Source organism: Chlorocebus sabaeus, chromosome 21 (genome assembly GCF_047675955.1).
Source record: "Chlorocebus sabaeus isolate Y175 chromosome 21, mChlSab1.0.hap1, whole genome shotgun sequence".
In the NCBI taxonomy this organism is placed as follows: Eukaryota; Metazoa; Chordata; class Mammalia; order Primates; family Cercopithecidae; genus Chlorocebus; species Chlorocebus sabaeus.
Window position 1 is genome coordinate 131,553,623 of NC_132924.1, and position 18,779 is coordinate 131,572,401.

Genomic DNA, 18,779 nt, shown 5'->3' on the forward strand with positions numbered 1-18,779 from the left:
AAGATAAGCAAAATCAACAAATTTTAGCTAGAATAACTAAGAAAAAAGAGGGAAGACCCAAATAAAATCAGAAACCGAAAAGGAGATACAACAACTGAACCCTCAGAAATACAAATAATCATTAGAGACTATTATGAACATCTGTAAGCCAACAAATTCGAAAACCTAGAAGAAATGGATAAATTCTTGGACACATGCAACCTACCAACATTGAACCATGAAGAAATAGAAAACTTCAGTAAATCAATACTGATTAATTAGATTGAAGCTGTAATAAAAAGTCTTCCATCAAGAAAAGCCCAGGACCTGATGGCCTCATTGCTGAATCCTACCAAACAATTAAAGAACTAATACCAATACTTCTCAAACTATCAAAAAAAATTGGAAACGTTCTACAAGGCCAGCATTACCCTGATGCCAAAACCAGACAAGGACACAACAGAAAATGAAAACTACAGGCCAATATCCCTGATGAGCATAGATGCAAAAATCCTCAACAAAATACTAGCAAACCAAATGCCACAAGACGTTAAAAAGATCCATTCACCATGATCAAATGGGATTCATCCCAGGGATGCAAGGATGGTTCCAAATATGCAAATGAATAAATATGAGACATCATATTAACAAAATCAAAACCAAAAAGGATATCATCATTTCAGTAGATGCTGAAAAAGCATTTGATAACAGTCAGCATCCCTTTATGATAAAAGCCCTCATCAAAATAGACATAGAAGGAACATACCACAAAATATTAATAATAAAGGCTGTTTAAGACAAACCTATGGCTAACATCTTACTGAGTGGAAAAGAATTGTAAGCCTTTCCTCTAAAGGCTGGAACAAGACAACGGTGCCCACTTTTACCACTCTCATTCAATAAAGTACTGGAAGTCCTGGCCAGAGCAGTTAGGCAAGAGAAGGAAATAAAAAGCATCCAGACTGGAAGAAGTCAGATTATCCTTGTTTGCAGACAGCATGACCTTTTCCTAGAAAAACCTACACTCCACCAAAGCAAACAAACAAAAAAAAAACTGTTAGAACTGATACATAAATTCAGTAAAGTTGCAGGATACAAAATCAATATACAAAGATAAGTAGCATGTATATATGCCAACAGCAAACAATCTGAAAAAGAAATCAAGAAAGCAGTCTCTTTTACAGTAGCAACAAAACCGTAAAATACCTAGGAATCAATCTAACCAAAGATGTGAAAGATCTATACAAGGAAAACTGGAACTCTGATGAAAGAAATAGAAGAGGACACAAAAAATGGGAAGACATTGCATGCTCATGGATTGGTAGAATTCATATTATTAAAGTGACAGTGCTGCCCAAAGCAATTTACAGAGTCAATGCAATCCTTATCAAAATACCAATGAAATTGTTCACAAAAATAGGAAAAAAAAAAAAAGCTCTAATATGTATATGGAATCAATAAAGATCCTGAATAGCCAAAGCAATCCTCAGCAAAAAGAACAAAGCTGGAGGCAAAAGTAGACAGTCGAGATTACATCTTGCTAAAAGGCTTCTGAAGAGCAAAGGAAACAAAAATATTTACAAATTATTTATCTGACATGGGATTCATAACCAGAATATATAAGAAGCTCAAATAACTCAATAGTAAAAAATAAATAATCTGATTTTAAAATGAGCAAAGGATCTGAACAGACATTTCTCAAAAGAAGACATACACATGGTCAACAGAAATATGAATAAATGCTCCACATCACTAATCACAGAAGTGCAAGTCAAAACCACAACATGACATCACCTCACTGCAGTTAAACTGGCTCATATCAAAAAGACAGGGAGCCCTCATACACTGCTGCTGGGAATGTAAATTAGTACAGCCATTACGAAAACAGTATGGAGGTTCCTCAAAAAACTAAAAATAGAACCACCATATTATCCGGGAATTCCACTACTGGGTATATCCACAAGAATGAAAATAAATGCATCAAAGAGATATCTGCACTCACATTTAGTGTGGCACTATTCACAATAGCCAAGAGATGGTGTCAACCTAAGTGCCCATCAGTGGATGAATGGATAAGGAAAACGTGGTCTATACACAATGGAATATTACTCAGGTGTAAAAAAGAATGAAGCCCTGTCATTTGCAGCAGTGCAGATGGAGCTAGAAGCCATTATGTGAAATTAAGGCACAAAAAGACAAATACCACTTGTTCTCCCTCATACATAGCAGCCGAAACAGTGAATCTCATGAAGACCGAGTGTGGCATGGTGGCTACCAGAAGTCAGGAAAGCGGGGAGCTAGTGTGGATGAAAAGAAAACTAAGTATATAAATGTATTTATTACCCCAGAACTGTGCACTTAAAATTATAAAGATGGTAAATTACTGATGTATATTTTTATCTCAATGAAAAACGGTAATTTTGTTGTTGATTGCATTTTGAAGTAACATTTTACCTTTTTTGTTTTTTAAATTTCTAGAGACAGGGTCTTGCTCTGTTGCCCAGGTTGGAAGTGCAGTGACGTGATCATAGCTCACTACAGCCTCAATCTCCCAGGCTTAAGCAGTCCTCCCACCCTCCCGCCTTAGCCTTCTGAGTAGCTGGGACTACAAGTGCATGCCACTATGCCCAGAACTTTTTTTGTTTTTTGTTTGTTTGTTTGTTTTTTACTTTTTAATGTGGCTGCTGGATTTTTCTTTCTTTCTTTCTTTCTTTCTTTCTTTCTTTCTTTCTTTCTTTCTTTCTTTCTTTCTTTCTTTCTTTTTTTTTTTTTTTTACTTTTGAGACAGGGTCTTCCTCTGTCACCCAAGCAGTGGCACAATCTCAGCTCACTACAACCTCCGCCTCCTGGGTTCAAGTGAATCTCCTGCCTTAGCCTCCTGAGTAGCTGGGATTACAGGTGCACCCCACCATACCTTGCTAATGAGAATTTTAAATTACATATGTGGTTCCTATTTGTGGTTCCCATTATATTTCTATTGGATAGTAATCTATGTGGTCCAGACCCTGCCTCTGTGACTAAAGCGTACACATTATCAGTAAATCTTATGTTTTGTGAAGATGCATGAAAGAACGATGTTTCCAAAGGACTCGTGTATCCTGGTGTTCCTGAGTCCGGAGGCGTAGGAGCCTCCAGAGGTGTCTGGGCCGGCCTCTGGAAGGTTCTGCCCTGGCCTGTTTCTAGACCCTCCCCAGAGGACCTCCACCCACACGCCGGAGGCACTGGGTCGCCTGCATGCATCTCAGCTTTCTGAAAAAAACAGAACCGCTGCTTTCTGAAAGTCTTATCTGCCCATGTGGAACAAATCATTTCATATGGTTATTGGATAGATTTTTTTTTTTTTTTTGAGATGGAGTCTTGCTCTGTTGCCCAGGCTGGAGTGCAGTGGTGTGATCTCGGCTCACTGCAACCTCCGACTCCCTGGTTCAAGCGATTCTCCTGCTTCAGCCTCCCAAGTAGCTGGGATTACAAGTTTGAGCCATTATGCCCAGCTAGTTTTTGTATTTTCAGTAGAGACGGGGTTTCACCACTTTGGTCAGGCTAATCTTGAACTCCTGACATTGTGGTCCACCCCCCTCGGCCTCCCAAAGTGCTGGAATTACAGGCGTGAGCCACTGCACCCAGCCTGAGTGGACTTTTTTTAAAAAAGCTTTTATTCTGACACAATTTCAGGCTTACAGAGAAGTTACACGAGCAGTTCAAAGGCTTCCTGCGCACCCTCTGCAGCACCACGTGGGCTTCCTTCTCTCTGGGTGTTCGCGTATTTTCACTGTCGGAGGGGAGGTTGCAGACATGATACTCCATCCCTAAACAGTTCAGCGTGCGTTTCCTAAAAGCAAGAACATCCCCACATAGCTATTGCAGTCACGGTCACCAGGGAGTTCACACTGGTACAAAGCTGCTATTGAATCTGTAGATGGAGGGAGATGGCATGGATTGTCTGATAATGTCCTTTGTAAGAAAAATCATGTCCCAGTTCATGTGTCTCATTCAGTGGTTTGTCTCTTTAAACTCCCTTGATCTGGATGTCAAAGACTGAATTCCTCCGTCTTTCATGACCTTGACATTTTTGAAGGGCACAGGCCAGTTACTTTGTAGAATGTTCTTGAGCCTGAGCTTGTCTGAGGTTTCGGTCCGTCACAGACACAGCTTTTTCGTGCTTGGCTGGAGGAGCTCAGGGTGATGTGTGTCCTTGGGAGACCCATGACGTCAGTTTGTACCATCCCACATAACACTAATTCTGACCGTGTGGAACTACCGTGGTCCCACTGATGAAGTGTCTCATGGGGAGATACCCTGACACTTTGTAAACGTCTCAAAACTCCTTAGATTTTCACCACCAGTTCCGGCATCCATGGATGAATCTCGCCTGAGTTGATTATTAGGATGATTGGCAAGTAGTGATTTTCCAGCCCACCGTTAATTTTACATGTACTAGTTGGCTTTCTACTGTTGGGGAAGACTTTTCCTTTCTCTGTATATGGATGTATGTGTCTATTTATTACATGTTGTGGACACGTTGCTTTTTACTTTATTCAGTAGAGGTCATAATCATTTACTAGCAGTATTTATTTTGCTGCTCAAATTTTCTGGGTTAGGTCGGTGGCTGTCCTTCGAGCTGCCTCTTTATCCTTTTGATGTCATCCTGTGAGCCCTGAACCAGCCACTTCTCCTCAGAGTTCTGGCTCTTATGAGTGGAGGAAATATCTAGAAGCCAAGATCCGGGCAGTAAGAAGTGTTTGACATACTTGTGGGCCTGCTCAGAGACACAGCACACGGAATACCTGCTTTTATCTGTAAACCACATAGACAGGCATCGCACACTGTGAGTTTGCACCCTCATCTCCAACTCCAGCTTAACAAACGGTCCCCCCAGCCTCCCTCCTCCACGGCGGTGCCCGACTCTCAGACAGGGTCTCCCTCCTCCACGGCGGTGCCCGACTCTCAGACAGGGTGTTATTAGGACGATTGATCTGGTGGATGCTTCCTGCACTTTATCTGTTCACATGCTCACTCTTGGAATACACAGAGCTCTTCGTGCCTGGGGAGATGAAGGCCACTGAGCAGCCTGTGTTCCGGGCTCTGCTTGGGCTTCGGGTATAAAGCGCCATTTCCTGGGGTGTTCAGAAATTGTGTGGCCTGGTTCCTGCCCCTCCTTTCTGTGTGGTTATGTTATTCATTTGGAATGTAGGTTTTTAAATTTGTTTATATTTCATTTTAGAATTTTACTCCCATTCTTGATTTTTTCTTTTTTTTTTTTTTGAATATGGGAAAGATAAAATATATTTAGTAAAAAGAAATTTATCTTTTCTTTAAAAGCTAAAAATTTGGTCTTTTATTAAACCAGTTTAATTTTATGAAAACTTCAATCCAAGGGAAGTATATAACCATATTATTGACACAAATGTATGTAGTTTTGTAAAAGGTGCCATATTTTCATGGAGCTAACGTTAATGGCCCATGCTTGAATCACTGATACTCAACTTTGTTAAAAATAAATACGTGTTATATATTCACTGGGTCTGTTGATTATTGGCCATTTTGGAAGAGAAACACAAAGCGTGTCGGAGTCAGGTCAGTGCTCACCTTTGTAATTTTTGAGGAGAGATTCAATATAATAATTTTATGTTTGGAAAACAACAAGTTAATGTTTTTGCAGTACAAACTAAAGAAAAGCAATCCTCTGAAAAATTTATCTGGCTGCTGAGATCAAGTTAAGAAAAAAGCAGAAAAGAGGCTTGGCATGATGGCTCACACCTGTACTCCCAGCACTTTGGGAGGCCAATGTAGGAGGATCACTTGAGGCCAGGAGTTCGAGACCAACTTGGGCAACATAGTGAAACCTCATCTCTACGAACAATATAGAAGCCAGGTGTAGTGGTGCGTGCATGTAGTCTCAGCTACTCAGGAGGCCGAGGCAGGAGGATTGATTGAGCCCAGGAGGTCGAGGCTGCCGTGAGCTACGATTGTGCCACTGCACTTCAGGCTGGGTGACAGAGCGAGACCTTCTCAAAAAAAGAAAGGAAAAGACCATGCTCAGCAGTGTTCATCCTTCCTGGTCACAGGCCGGCTGTTCCGACGGAAGCATCAGGCTGCACCAGCTGAGCTCTGCGTTCCCGCTCCTGCAGTGGGACAGCAGCACGGACAGCCATGCAGTCACCGGCCTGCAGTGGTCCCCGACCAGGCCTGCCGTGTTCCTGGTGCAGGATGACACATCCAACATCTACATCTGGGACCTCCTCCAGAGCGATCTGGGTCCTGTTGCCAAACAGCATCTCTCCCCCAACAGGCAAGTGGGGAAGTTCTGGACCAGCTGTTGGTTGCAGGGGGTGCTTTGGCCACAGGTGCCACTTGTGGTCTTTCTTCTTTGATGTTTGCATGAGGCTGCTACATTTTAAGATGTGGCCATATGTAAATTTAAATAATATGTTTAGTTAAAAATTAAAAAATACTGTTTTTGAGAGCGGTGTTGGGTTCACAGAAAGTTGAGTGGAAGGCAGAGATTTCTAGCCCCTATCCCACATCCTGGCCGGAGGTACGTGAGGTGGAACCACGGACCTGCCTCCACACCACCACTGAGTCCACAGTTTACTGAGGGTTCACTCTTGGATTGTGCATTTAAATAATATTTTTAAAACCACTCTAAAGTGTGATTATTTTATATTTAGCGCAAGGTAGTCTATTGGATTAATAGATTAATCGAATCGTGCAGTATTTCCCCATCATTAGTATTCTGTGAGTAAGAAATGATAGTTTGTGAGAGCTTCTTAGTTATGTTCCTTTGCCAGTCTTATGGACTATAAGTTTGTAATGTCTGAACGAGGTACTAGGTGTTCCCCTAGTGTCTAAAGGGGGAAAAGGGGATAGCGCGTGGAATTAATGATCCACGTGACTCCACACTAAAGCCATTCCGGCCCAGGCCCCTCAAGGGGCTCCCAGCTCACAGCCAGACCAGCGCAGCTGGGGCGTGCACATCAGTTCACGTGATGTCACTGATGGAATTAAGACAGACGCGCTCCCGTCGACACCACTGTTAGGTAGTTCTTTGTTGCTTTGCTTGTTTCACAGCAGAAGTGTTCACGAAAACTTTCATCATGAGGCGCTCTCCCTGGGCCCTGCTTGTCTGTTCACCTGTGTTTTTTTCTTGAGATTTTACATTTCTTTTTAATAAATCCTCCTACTGTGAGGGTTCATGTCGACCTGGGGAGAGAAATCCCACAGCCCTTTTGTAAAGGAAAGATAAGAGTTTAATAGAATGTTGGGGGTATCCCAGTGAGATCTGAATGAAATTAAGAATTGCATTTATTTAGTTTGATTCCTGGGTTTACTTACATTATTCTGATTATTAAAAAATTACACGAAAATCCAGACTGTAACTTGCAGATAACCACACAACATACCTGTAGTTTATTATTCCAGAAAGTGTGTTTGTGCCTGCATTACAGGATAAACACATTTACCCAGCACCAACTGTGCCTGACGCCTGGGGCTCTGCACCCTGAGATCTCTCACTCCCTGGTGGAGACAGACAATGAGCAGAGTTAACGAGGGGCTCCCGAAATGTGCTGGGAAATGTGCTGTGGAGGCAGATGATGAGGAAGAGGTCACGAGCGAAGGTCAGGGCTGAGGGGGCAGGCAGAGACCTAGGAGATGGGATCTGGGTGGGGGCAGCAGGGCCTGGGCAGGGGCGGGTGACACGCTCCAAGGTGGGCTGTGCTGCCGTGGCGGGGGACTGGAGGGTCCGAGCACAGGAGCCCCAGCTCTGTGTGTGATGGGCTCCAAGCCTGGCTCCCAGTCGAGAGCATGTTTGTTGTCATTAGCAGGTTAGGGAGCCCTCCGTTCTGGAGCCTCATCTTAAGGGCATCACGGCTTTCCATGAAGGAGAACGTGTTAGGGACCCTGGCTTCAGTCTCCAGCTGAGACCCCAGTGACTGGCTGCCCTGGGGAGCTCCCCTAACCCCTCAGCGGTGCCGGATGTCTGGGTCAACCCTGTCCATCTCTCAGGAAGGAGGTGGCAGCCGGGCCCACGTTCCTCTACTTCCCACAGAGGAAAAGGCTCTGGAAGGAGGTGGCATTCTCTCCTGTTGGGCAGCCAGAGGTACCTGACACAGAAAGTGTCCAGTTACTTTTCTCTGTTTAGACAGAGAAACAGAACAAGAAGAAACGGGTAGTTTGAAAGGAAGGAGTTTTGATACAAGCAATGATTTAACACTCTTAGAGTTACGTCACAATCTCTGACGAGGGCTCACTGTTGCGTGTGGTTGAGAAGCAGGTTGGCCGTGGGGAACAGGCAGGGGCCCTTGGGGCCATACAGGAGGTGGCAGGAGCCTCGTGATGGCTCAGCGTTGGGCCCAACTTTCACTTTTGTCCTCTGTCCTCTTTGCTTGGATTCTGTCTGCCTTAACAAATCTGAAGGACGTTTAAAAGAACTGATGGGTGCTAGTACTGTGTTTATACATCCGTCATAGCTGTGGCTTTAAAGCATCTAGACATAGTTCACCAAGGGGCTGTGTTTTATTTGCCCAGTGTCAGGAAAGCCTTTGGTGTCCACCGTCCATTACTGATGTTTTCAAGTTTGCAGCTAAACATCACCCCTGCTTTACACACACAATTGAACAGAAGTATTCAGGTATCCGCTGGTGAAAATCTGAGTGGCTTGTAGTTCCTCATGGTCTGCCCCTTTTGGGGTGTCACGAGGCTTCATTCCCACACTCTGCTGCCCCGCGTCCTGGGGAGTGAGCAGGGAGGGGGTGCACTGAGGTAGCTGTCAGATTGGATGTGGTTTTCACCCCTGTAGTGACCAGGGCAGGGACCTCACCCCCATCATCATCAGGCACAGCCGGGATCCTGGCAGGTCCCTGGGCGATGGCATCAAGCTGGCTCTCAAAGGACAAGTGGGAGTGAAGCAAAGATAGGCAGGGAGTCTGCCAGAGGCACGGGGAGACGGGTTTCCCCAGCGGGGCCTGGAGCTGCAGGTGCCGGGAGCGTGAGCCGGAGGCTCAGGGCCACAAGGAGAGACTGGGCGTGTTCCCAGCCACAGGAGGGGGTTTGAGTGGGGCCAGGTAGACAGCGGAGGTGTGTCTTTGAGTCTCTGTCAGCCTCGGGAGGGGATTAGAGCTGGGGCCTGGTCAGGGAGCTTGTGGTCATCAGAGTGAGATGAGGATGGCCTCACTGTGGGGAAGGGGCCCCTAGGAGTGAGACTGGGGAGGCAGGGTGGCCCCAGGTCTTGTGCTCAGGCACTGGGTGGACGATGGAGGTGCTGGTCCCGTGCAGGCCAGGAGTGGAGGGGTCCGGGGCTCCTGGGTGAGTCTGGGCTGGAGACGCAGACTTGTGAGCCCTGACACTCAGCTGTGAGTGAGATCCGGGGAGGCCAGAGACCGAGGATGAGGCTCTGATGGGTGGGCCTGCCTGGGCTGCTGACGCCCCCACCTTCTCCAGGGACCTGCCTGGGGGCTACTGACTCCTGGCCTGAGGAGAGAGCAGGCACCCTGAGAGAGTGCAGCACGTCCTCATCACTTAGCTCTGCAAAGGTCCATCCGGCAGGCCTCTGACATGCAGAAATGCGTTTTCACACATTTATTTCTGGTCTAGCTTTCGTTTTGGCTATTGGTATTTTTAGAATTTCTTATCCGTTTCACTCTTCCCATGGAAGATAGATATTTTGAAGACTCAGACATAACCGAATGTCCCTTTGTATGCACTGACCCTCTGCTTCTGTGCCCCTCCCTGTAGGCTGGTGGCCATGGCTGCGGTGGGTGAGCCCGAGAAAGCTGGTGGCAGCTTCCTGGCCCTGGTGCTGGCCAGGGCCTCCGGCTCCATCGACATCCAGCACCTGAAGAGGCAGTGGGCGGCCCCGGAGGGGGATGAGCGGGACAGGCTGCGTCTGCTTTTGCAGGAAGCCCTGTGGCGAGAGGGAAAACCACACAAGTAGCGGGTGTTGCTGAGAGGACGGCGTTTCGGTAATGACCCAAATTTAAAAGACATAAGATGGATAATTTTACATTTCTGTGCAAGTATATTTATGTATATAGACTATGTATATTCTGTATATAATTTATTTTACAAGAATATTCCTTTGGTATTCCAAGTAAATAAATGACTACTTTTGAATGGAAACAAAGAAAATTCTAGCATTTACGAAACTTCCAGGGGAGCGTAGAGCCACATCCAGGGTCCTCTATTCCGAGAGTATCTCGAGTTATTTTTAGAACAGTTTAAAAAATTGTTACATTACTACTAGATTTTAAAGAGTCTACCATGAAAATGTATCTTAACTATTTTCTTATGCATAAAATATATGTACACATGTCTAAATTAAAAGGAATTACTCCACTGAAATGACCTCTGCCAACAGTGTTTTCTTAAAATTCTTGCGCACCTTCTTTTGGGATTATTGGAATGTCATATTTGCAGAGCAAGTCAGACACGTTTTCCATTAGTACTAAAAGTTGTCCTTGTGTGGAAATCATACAAGTAAATGAACTCCCTTGAATTTTGTAGCTCAGGTAGACCAGGAATCATGCTGCTATAACAAAATGCTGTAGGCTGGGTCATTTATCAGCAACAGAAATCTGCACCTCCTGTTTCCTGCAGGTGGAATTCAGCATCAAGGCGCCCCGGGTTTCGTGTCTGGTCAGCTGTCCTCGGCTTCCCACAGCACCTCATGGCTGTGCCCTCGCAGGGCAGCGGAGGGCAGAAAGGATCCGGGGCCTTCAGCCTCTCTGGTGACAGCACTGATCTATTCACCAGGGCTCTGCCTCTCAAAGGGCCCCACCCCTTAACATGATCACCCTTGTGCTTAAGTTCCAGGCTTTGAATGTTGGAGGGACACACACATCCAAACCATAGCACAAAGACAGGAGAGTTCTGGTGTGAGGACAGAAAAATCCCAGAATGTGTCACAAACACCTGTCCCTTTGCCCCATCACCCTCCTAAAATGTTCCCAGCACCGTTGGCCGTCAGTGGGTCTGTGAGGCGAATGGATGGGCACAGTTAGGTCTTCTCACTGGGTCACAAGATCACCTCCCCTCACCTGGCCAGAACTGGAGCATCTTAGACCTGGAAGGTGTCTGGGAGGGACCCACCAGGCCGGCTGTGGCACCACAGATACAGCCCCCCCTCCCCAGCAGCAGGGCTGCACGTCTCACATGGGCCTCTCTCCTGACCTGAGCAAGCAACTGCCAGCCTTTCTTTGCTTTTTCATTGTTGATTTGAAATTGTTGACCGGGCGTGGTGGCTCACACCTGTAATCCCAGCACTTTGGGAGGCCTAGGCAGGTGGATCACGAGCTCAGGAGTTTGAAACCAGCCTGGCCAACATGGTGAAATCCCTTCTCTACTAAAAATACAAAAATGAGCTGGGCGAGGTGGTGGGTACCTGTAATCCCAGCTACTCAGGAGGCTGAGGCAAGAGAATTGCTTGAATCTGGAAGGTGGAGCTTGCAGTGAGCCGAGCTCGTGGCCCTGCACTCCAGCCTGGGCAACAGAACGAGACTCCATCGCAAAAGCAAAACAAAACAAAACAAAATCCGTCAGAACCCTACATGCTTGTTAAGAAGACAGCTGAGACAGAGTAACGTAGACAGTGACCGTCCCTTCCTGTCCAGTCCCATCCCAGGAAGGCTCCGTTGTGTGCTGGAATGCACACATGCAAGCACACCCATCCTGGGTTCCTAGGGTCCCTGTGGATGGATGGCAGTGAGACGCTGCCAGGGTTGGTCTGCCGTCCCCGCTGGCCCACACATACCCCCTCTCTGTCCCATGGGCACAAGGACTTTGTCTCATTGGCCGCTGAGCCCCAGGTGCCTGCTACAGCGCCTGCTGTGTCAGTAGAGGCTTAGCCAATCCTTGTTAAACAAATGGCTGGAATTTATTCATCTTTCGTCTGCATATCATGGAACTCAGGGTCACAGTCACCTGGGGAAGGAAGTGGACAGGCACGCGGCCTCTCTCTGCATCTCCGTGGAACTCAGGGTCACAGTTGCGTGGGGAAGGAAGTGGGGTGGGCACATGGCCTCTCGAGTCCACACCCATTCACCATCCTTGCTGCTGTTTTGCAATCCGCTTGATAAATGGTCTAGAAGTTTTGAGACTGAGGTAAGTTCTTAGCCTCAGATTCTATCTTATTTAAAGTTAGAATGAATATTTGTCCCTCCTTTTCTTTGGGCCTCTTCTGGGTTTTGGCGTCCACGAATTCTCGGATATCATCTGTAGTTCACAGTTCATACTCTGTCCTGACTCCTTTGTAACCTGGGAGGCAGTCTGCTTGGGCCCACGTCTCTGAAACTGCTCAGTAAATCAGCTCAACGGAATCCAGGGAGCTCTGTTCGGTTCCTGAGTTACGTGCCCAGTCACAGTGCTGCGGCTTTAGGAGGAGCTCCTAAGAGGACCGTCTGCGGCTCAGTTACACCCTCCTGACGTGAGCCCCCTCCCTGGCTGGGGGCTCACTCCCTCCGCTAAAGCCCTTGTTCGTCCTCTGCCAGGGCCCAGGAGGTGCAGCTTCACGGATGCCAGGGGCGAGAGGAGGCCCAGCTCTCCCCGGCTGCCCATGTCTGACGCGCTGCCTCGGAAGCACCTGTGGCCACTGGGCGGCTTCTGCCCTGTGACTGGTTGACCTGTGCTGCTTCCGCTCCACAATGTCCTTGAATGAGTCCTTCCCAGGCTCCTAACCATTGGGTGTTTTTTGAGCCATATAGAAATGTGAAGTTCATGAAGAAAGAAAAATCCAAAAAAGCCAGTGATCTGCCCCTCAGCCTCATCTCCAAGGAGGAGCTGGCCCCCGTGTCTGTACCCCTCCCGGGTGCAGCCTGCCCTGGCGCTGGTGATGCCTCCAGGATCTTCCAGAGGAAGGTGAGACAGGCAACAGGATAGAGTAATCGCAGCCTCTAAAAAACACGCTTCACAGCAGATTAGGAAAACGTGGCAGGAGGAGGGTCAACAGTGCGGAAGGCGATTCCTTCCCACTGTGTGCTTCCCGCCTGACTTTACAGCAAGGCCGCTTGTGCACGGGGGTCTCCAAGCCCACCCTGGTGCCTGACTGCACGTAGGCTTAGCGCTTTCTTCCAAGGCAGACAGCAGTAATTTTCTGTTTTTCAGTCATGTTTTTGTTATTTAGAAAACATTTTTCTTTCAACATTTGCCACATCAGTAGAAGTAAAATAAAACGTTCCTTTTCTCATGTGTGGTATTTGTGTAATGACGACGCCCTGCTTGCTGCGCTGGACTGAGCTCTCGAGGACGGAGGCACTTCTGTTTTCTCACGGTCGTCGCCCCTGGGGGCCTCGGACACAGAAGGTGGTCAGTGAACGGTGGCATGGGGGATGGCTGAGTGGCAGTTGTGTCTGCGGGGCAGAGTCCTATCGGAATGTACAAGCGTGACTGGATATGCAGACGTTTATTCCTGGAAGCTATAGTCTGGTCCCTCAGTGACCCCATGCCCTCCACAATTATTTGCAAAATTCCATTTGATGTAAACTGGAGTCAAGAGGGGGTCTAGTCGCGGCTTACCCAGTGATATTGCCATTCCCAGGTATGGTAAAAGCCCAACTAGGAAATTTTAAGTTTTGGGGCCTCACAATAAAATGGCAGATGGTTAACAGCACCAGCTCTTCCAAATCTCACTAAAACGCTCAGGAAGACGCAAAGAGGAGACACGGCCTCCTACTAAAGGTGGTTCCGCTCATCTCGGAGTGACTCCGAATGAACAGATGGCTGGTCCTGGACCAGAGAACAAGGCACAGAACCGGGCGGCCTCTGCGCCCTGAGGCCCACGTCTGCCCCCGAGAGAGCAGCTCCTCCAGGCAGTGGGTGCTGCCTTGGGCGACAGCACCCCCATCCATCAGCACCTCTGGCCTCCCATCCTCTTGGCGACCCAACACCAGGAACACCAGGCAGGAGGTGAAATGCTAAAATGTAACTTCGCCAGAAATAATCTCTGAAGATACAGAGATTAGCATAGTCACACACAGTGCTGACTGGGGAAGTAGCCTTTTTAAAATAGTTTATTTAGAATATCTGAGAGAGAGTGAAGCCCGGGAGAGAAGAGGCTGTTTTAGCTGAGCTGATCTGTCCTGGAAAAGCATCTGCCTGTGCAGGACTGTAGACAGTCTCCACTCGCTCCAGGGTGTAGACGAGAGGAAGGGTGCACCCGGCCCTGTCCCCACTCCAGTGTGTAGACGAGAGTGAGGGTCCACCCGGCCCAGCTTGTTGGCAACCAGTCTGGAGATGACCTCATGACAGCAGAGTCGGTGCCGCAGAACGAATCGAATCGGCGCCCAGTAAGCAAAGGCAGGAGGGGCGTGGCCAGAGCCGCACAGACGGCGCAGGAGGCGGCGCAGGAGACGCGGCTTCTGGGAAGGGAGCGGACAGCTAGAGGAGGGCACGGGAACAGCATCAAAGGCCGGGAGAACGGGGCAAAGCAAGACAAGTCAGGATGCTTAAGAACCAAGGAAATGCCTTTCATTTTTCCTTTATTTATTTATTTATTTATTTTTTGCCTTTTGCGTAAGTTGAGCGTTTTAAAAAATTTATTTATTTTTGAGACAGAGCCTCACTCTGGTGTGATCTTGGCTCACTGCAGCCTCTGCCTCCTGGGTTCAAGTGATTCTGGTGCTCCAGCCTCCCAAGTAGCTGGGATGACAGGTGTGCACCACCACACTCGGCTGATTTTTGTATTTTTAATGGAGATAGGGTTTTGCCATGTTGGCCAGGCTGGTGCTTGAACTCCTGACCTCAAGTGATCTGCCCACCTTGGCCTCCCAAAGTGCTGGGATTCCAGGTATGAGCCACTGTGCCCGCCTCTCTATGATTCCAGGTGTGATACACTGCACCTGGCCCAGCCTCTATATGATTCCAGGTGTGAGCCACCATGCCCGGCCTCTATATGATTCCAGGTGTGAGCACCATGCCCAGCCTCTATATGATTCCAGGTGTGAGCACCATGCCCAGCCTCTATATGATTCCAGGTGTGAGCACCATGCCCAGCCTCTATATGATTCCAGGTGTGAGCCACCATGCCCGGCCTCTATATGATTCCAGGTGTGAGCACCATGCCCAGCTGTATATGATTCCAGTCATGAGCTACTGCACCCGGCCCAGCCCATCTGATCTTGCACGTTGTCCATGTTTTCCATCACAGCCTTTAATGTGTCAGTCATAGTTATTTAAAATCCCCTGCCAAATAGTTCCAACATCTGAGTCATATCTGTGTCTTTTTCTGATGGTTGTTTTGTCTCTTGAAAATGTGGTTTTATTCTTTCTTTTTTCTGTGCTACTTGAGCATTTTGGTTGAATGCTGGACCTGTTTTATGGACAGTAGAGAGGGAGGTAAATCATTGTCTTTTATTTTTTGGCCTGGAAGTGGCTGTGGCTTTCCTTCTATTTGGCAGGGACCCCGCCCCCATCATCAGGCACAGCCGGGATCCTGGCATGTCCCTGGGTGATGGCACCAAGCCAGGTCTCAAAGGACAAGTGGGAGTGAAGCAAAGATGGGCAGGGAGTCTGCAAGAGGCACAGGGAGAGAGGATGCCCAGCCAGGCCTGGAGCTGCAGGTGCCGGGAGTGTGAGCCGGAGGCCCAGGGCCACAAGGAGAGACTGGGCGTGTTCCCACCAGCCACAGGAGGGTGCTGGAGCCCCAGGGCATGCTGGCCTCTGTCCTGGCACCTGCGTGGAAGGCGCACAGTTCGGGGAGTGCTTGGGTACTGAGAGGTGTCAGGTGAGAGGGCAGGGAGCAGAGAAGTGAACTGGTGGTTCTTCCCAGGCTCCTCTGAGTCCTCACCTCCCTAACTGCCCCTGGGGGCTCACCTGGCATTGGGGCTGCCTGCGGTTGAGCTGGCACTGGTTCTGAGGAGCTGAAGGAGCGTGTTCTTCTCCAGTGGGAAGCTCCTCCTGCCTCCCTCGTCCAGGGCCTGGCCTTCACCCTGGGTGCTGTGCCTCGGGGCACGTGAGGGTTTCCAGGGAGCTTTAGGGGGATGTGTTCTGGAGCCTCTGTGTTCACACCCCCTGGGAATAGAATTGCCCTGGGGTGAGGCATCCTCCAGACCTGCCTTTCCTGCTGCAAAGCTCTCACCACCACCAAACCTCACGGGGGTTCAACGCCCACAGTGGGTGTGAAACTCGCAGGGCCCAAAGCCATGGCACGTGGCAAGGTCGCGGTGGAAATCCATGTGGCCCAGCAGAAGAGCCCCAAGGGGCTGGCGAGGAGGGCGCGGTAAACACGCACGCTGGCACCTGTGGGATGCGCTAGTCACACATTGTGGGGGATGGGAATCCTCCAGGTGGGCAGGTTCCCCCTGCCTGCTGTCCAGAGCAGTTTCTGAGGAAGTTCCTCAGCGAGCGTGGGAGGAGCAGCTCCCATCCCAGTGCGTCCAAAGGGTCCCCAGAAAAAGTGGACATCCCACCTACCTGAATTGGTATTTTTTGTTTTTCTTCTCCATGGCTAAGGGGGTGCAAGAAGCTTCCTAGGTCTGGGTTAGAGGAGGCCTCTTCTGTGGCTGAGATGGGGTCTCCAATGCCAGTTGGATTTTTCACTCCTTAAGGAGGTGGTTTTGGTAGGCTCTTTACAGCCTATGACAGCAAAAGCAGAAAAATAAACTAGATACTTAAAATCCCAAGGGAATAAAAAGGAGCCTTGAACTGTGGACAGGGAGAAAAGGAGGGTGAACCCCCAGCCGCATCGTAAGACAGAATCCACACCTTCATATTGCACAGCGTGGGCTCAGCCTGAGGGGGCTCTCCTCAGCACCCTGCAGGACCCACCGCACCTTCCACCTCCCAGGCTGTGCCCCCCTTGAAACTCTGTGAGCCTCAGCGCCTCCTGAGCACGGTGGCGAGTCCAGGGGCCACCACCTCGGGCTCCTGCCCAGCCTCTGCCAGCATCACGCTTCCCTGTCCTTCCCTCCCACTTGTGCAACGCCAGCCCAGGTGGCATCCTCACCCATGGGCTGGCGGGACAGGGCACCCTGTGGCCAGACAGGCCCTGGTGGGAATTCTTAGCACCTGCAGCTGCTCCTACCCTCCTCGCCCTCCTCTCATGAATCAAGTGACACTGAGCTGACCCCCATGTCTAAAGTCACCTGGCTTATTTTACTTATGCAGGTTAGAATAAAGTAATTCTCTTAAATATGATGGTATTATTTAAAAACTATGAAGTGAGATCATAGTACAAGGTTCCTGCTCACATTGTACTTGGATACAAATAGAACCTATCATAATCCCAGCATTTTAGGAGGCCAAGATGGAGGGTTGCTTGAGCCCAGAGTTTGAGACCAGTCTGGGCAACATGGCAAGACCTCATCTCTCCAAAACATTTAGCTGGCAGTGGATGGTGGCACACACCTCTAGTCGCAGCTACTCAGAGGGCTGAGGTAGGAGAATGGCTTGAGCTGAAGAGGTCGAGGCTGCAGTGAGCCATGATCGTGCCACTGCGTTCCAGCGTAGGCAACAGAGCAACACCTAGTCTCAAAAATTAAAAAAAGAAACACACACACACATACATATGTGTGTGTAAATATGTTACATATATGTGTATGTCTCTCTATATGTTACATATATATGTGTAATAAGTACCTGATGCATGATAGGTTATATATATGCCTAAAAATTGGCTTGGGGAAGGTGATGAATGGCATATACACACAAGCATACATGTATATTTGTATAAAACCTATTGCTACAGTTTGGCTGTGTCCCCACCCAAATCTCATCTTGCAGCGTATCTTCTATAATCCCTGTGTGTTTTCGGAGGCACCTGGTGGGAGGTAACTAAATCATGGCGGCAGATTTTTCCTGTGCTGTTCTTGAGATAGTAAGTCCGACGTGATCTGGTGGTTTTACTAAGGGCAGTTCCCCTGCACACACACTCCTGTCTGTGCCGTGGAAGATGTGCCTGTGCTTTTCCTTTGCCTTTGGCCGTGATTGTGAGGCCTCTGCAGCCACATGGAACTGTGAGTCCATTAAACCTCTTTCCTTTATGAATTACGCCTCTCCAGTGTGTCTTTATTAGCAGTGTGAGAACAGACTGATACACCCATCATGCATCAGGTACTTATTAAGACCAGGGCATTGTACATATTCTTTTAAAAATTACATTTAGTCCGGGTGTAGTGGCTCATACCTGTAATCTCAGCACTTTGGGAGGCCAACATGGGCAGATTGCTCGAGTCTAGGAGTTCAAGACCAGCCTTTCGGGAAACAGAGAAACCCCATCTCTCCTAAAAATATAAAAATTAGATGGGTGTGGTGGTGTGTGCCTGTAGTCCAGCTACTTGGGAGGCTGAGGTGGGAGAATCACTTGAGCCCAGGAGGTGGAGTTTGCAGTGAGCTGAGCTCGTGCCAGTGTCCTCCAGCCTGGGCGACAGAGTGAGACTCTCTCTCTAAAAAAATTACACTTATTTCCTAAGTTCTAAAAGTAATATTTATATATTGAAGATAATTGAAAATATTAAAAATAAGTAAGAAAAAAATTATAGTCTCACCATCCAGAGAGAATGCTCTGAATATGATAGCATTTCTAGAGTCTTTTTAAAGGTTTATACAAATCAGGACGTGCATAGTAAATCTGTTTACGACATGAAAATTCAGCTCATTTCGTCCCCCCTGGTGGAAGGCGGTCCCTCCCCACACCCCCACCGTGCTCCGCCCCCCACAGGCCTAGATGAGCCCCACCTACTGTTAGTGTCTTTAGACAGCCTTCTCCTCCCTCCAGAGAAAGTGTCCATTCTAGCGGGACAGTAAGTTCTCCTTCACTGTTGGGTATTTTGGGGTGAATATGGAGAGTATGATTTTAAGATGTTTCCAAAGGC

At 48.3% G+C, this 18,779-nt stretch overlaps 1 protein-coding gene across 14 annotated transcripts in view; it reads left to right on the plus strand.

Moving 5' to 3' along the window:
• DYNC2I1 (dynein 2 intermediate chain 1) overlaps nt 1-17,952 on the plus strand; it is a 114,386-nt gene extending 96,434 nt beyond the window's left edge. For 13 of the 14 annotated variants that reach the window (XM_073009566.1, XM_073009576.1, XM_073009575.1 and 10 more), the window contains 2 exons: nt 6,045-6,268; nt 9,712-10,321. In XM_073009566.1, coding sequence (XP_072865667.1) covers nt 6,045-6,268; nt 9,712-9,910 — 423 coding nt within the window. In that variant the 3' untranslated portion in view covers nt 9,911-10,321. Of the gene's footprint in view, nt 1-6,044; nt 6,269-9,711; nt 10,322-10,572 lie in introns of those variants that run through there. The other variant, XM_073009565.1, reaches the window with a different exon arrangement.
• Nucleotides 17,953-18,779: the final 827 nt, after the last annotated feature.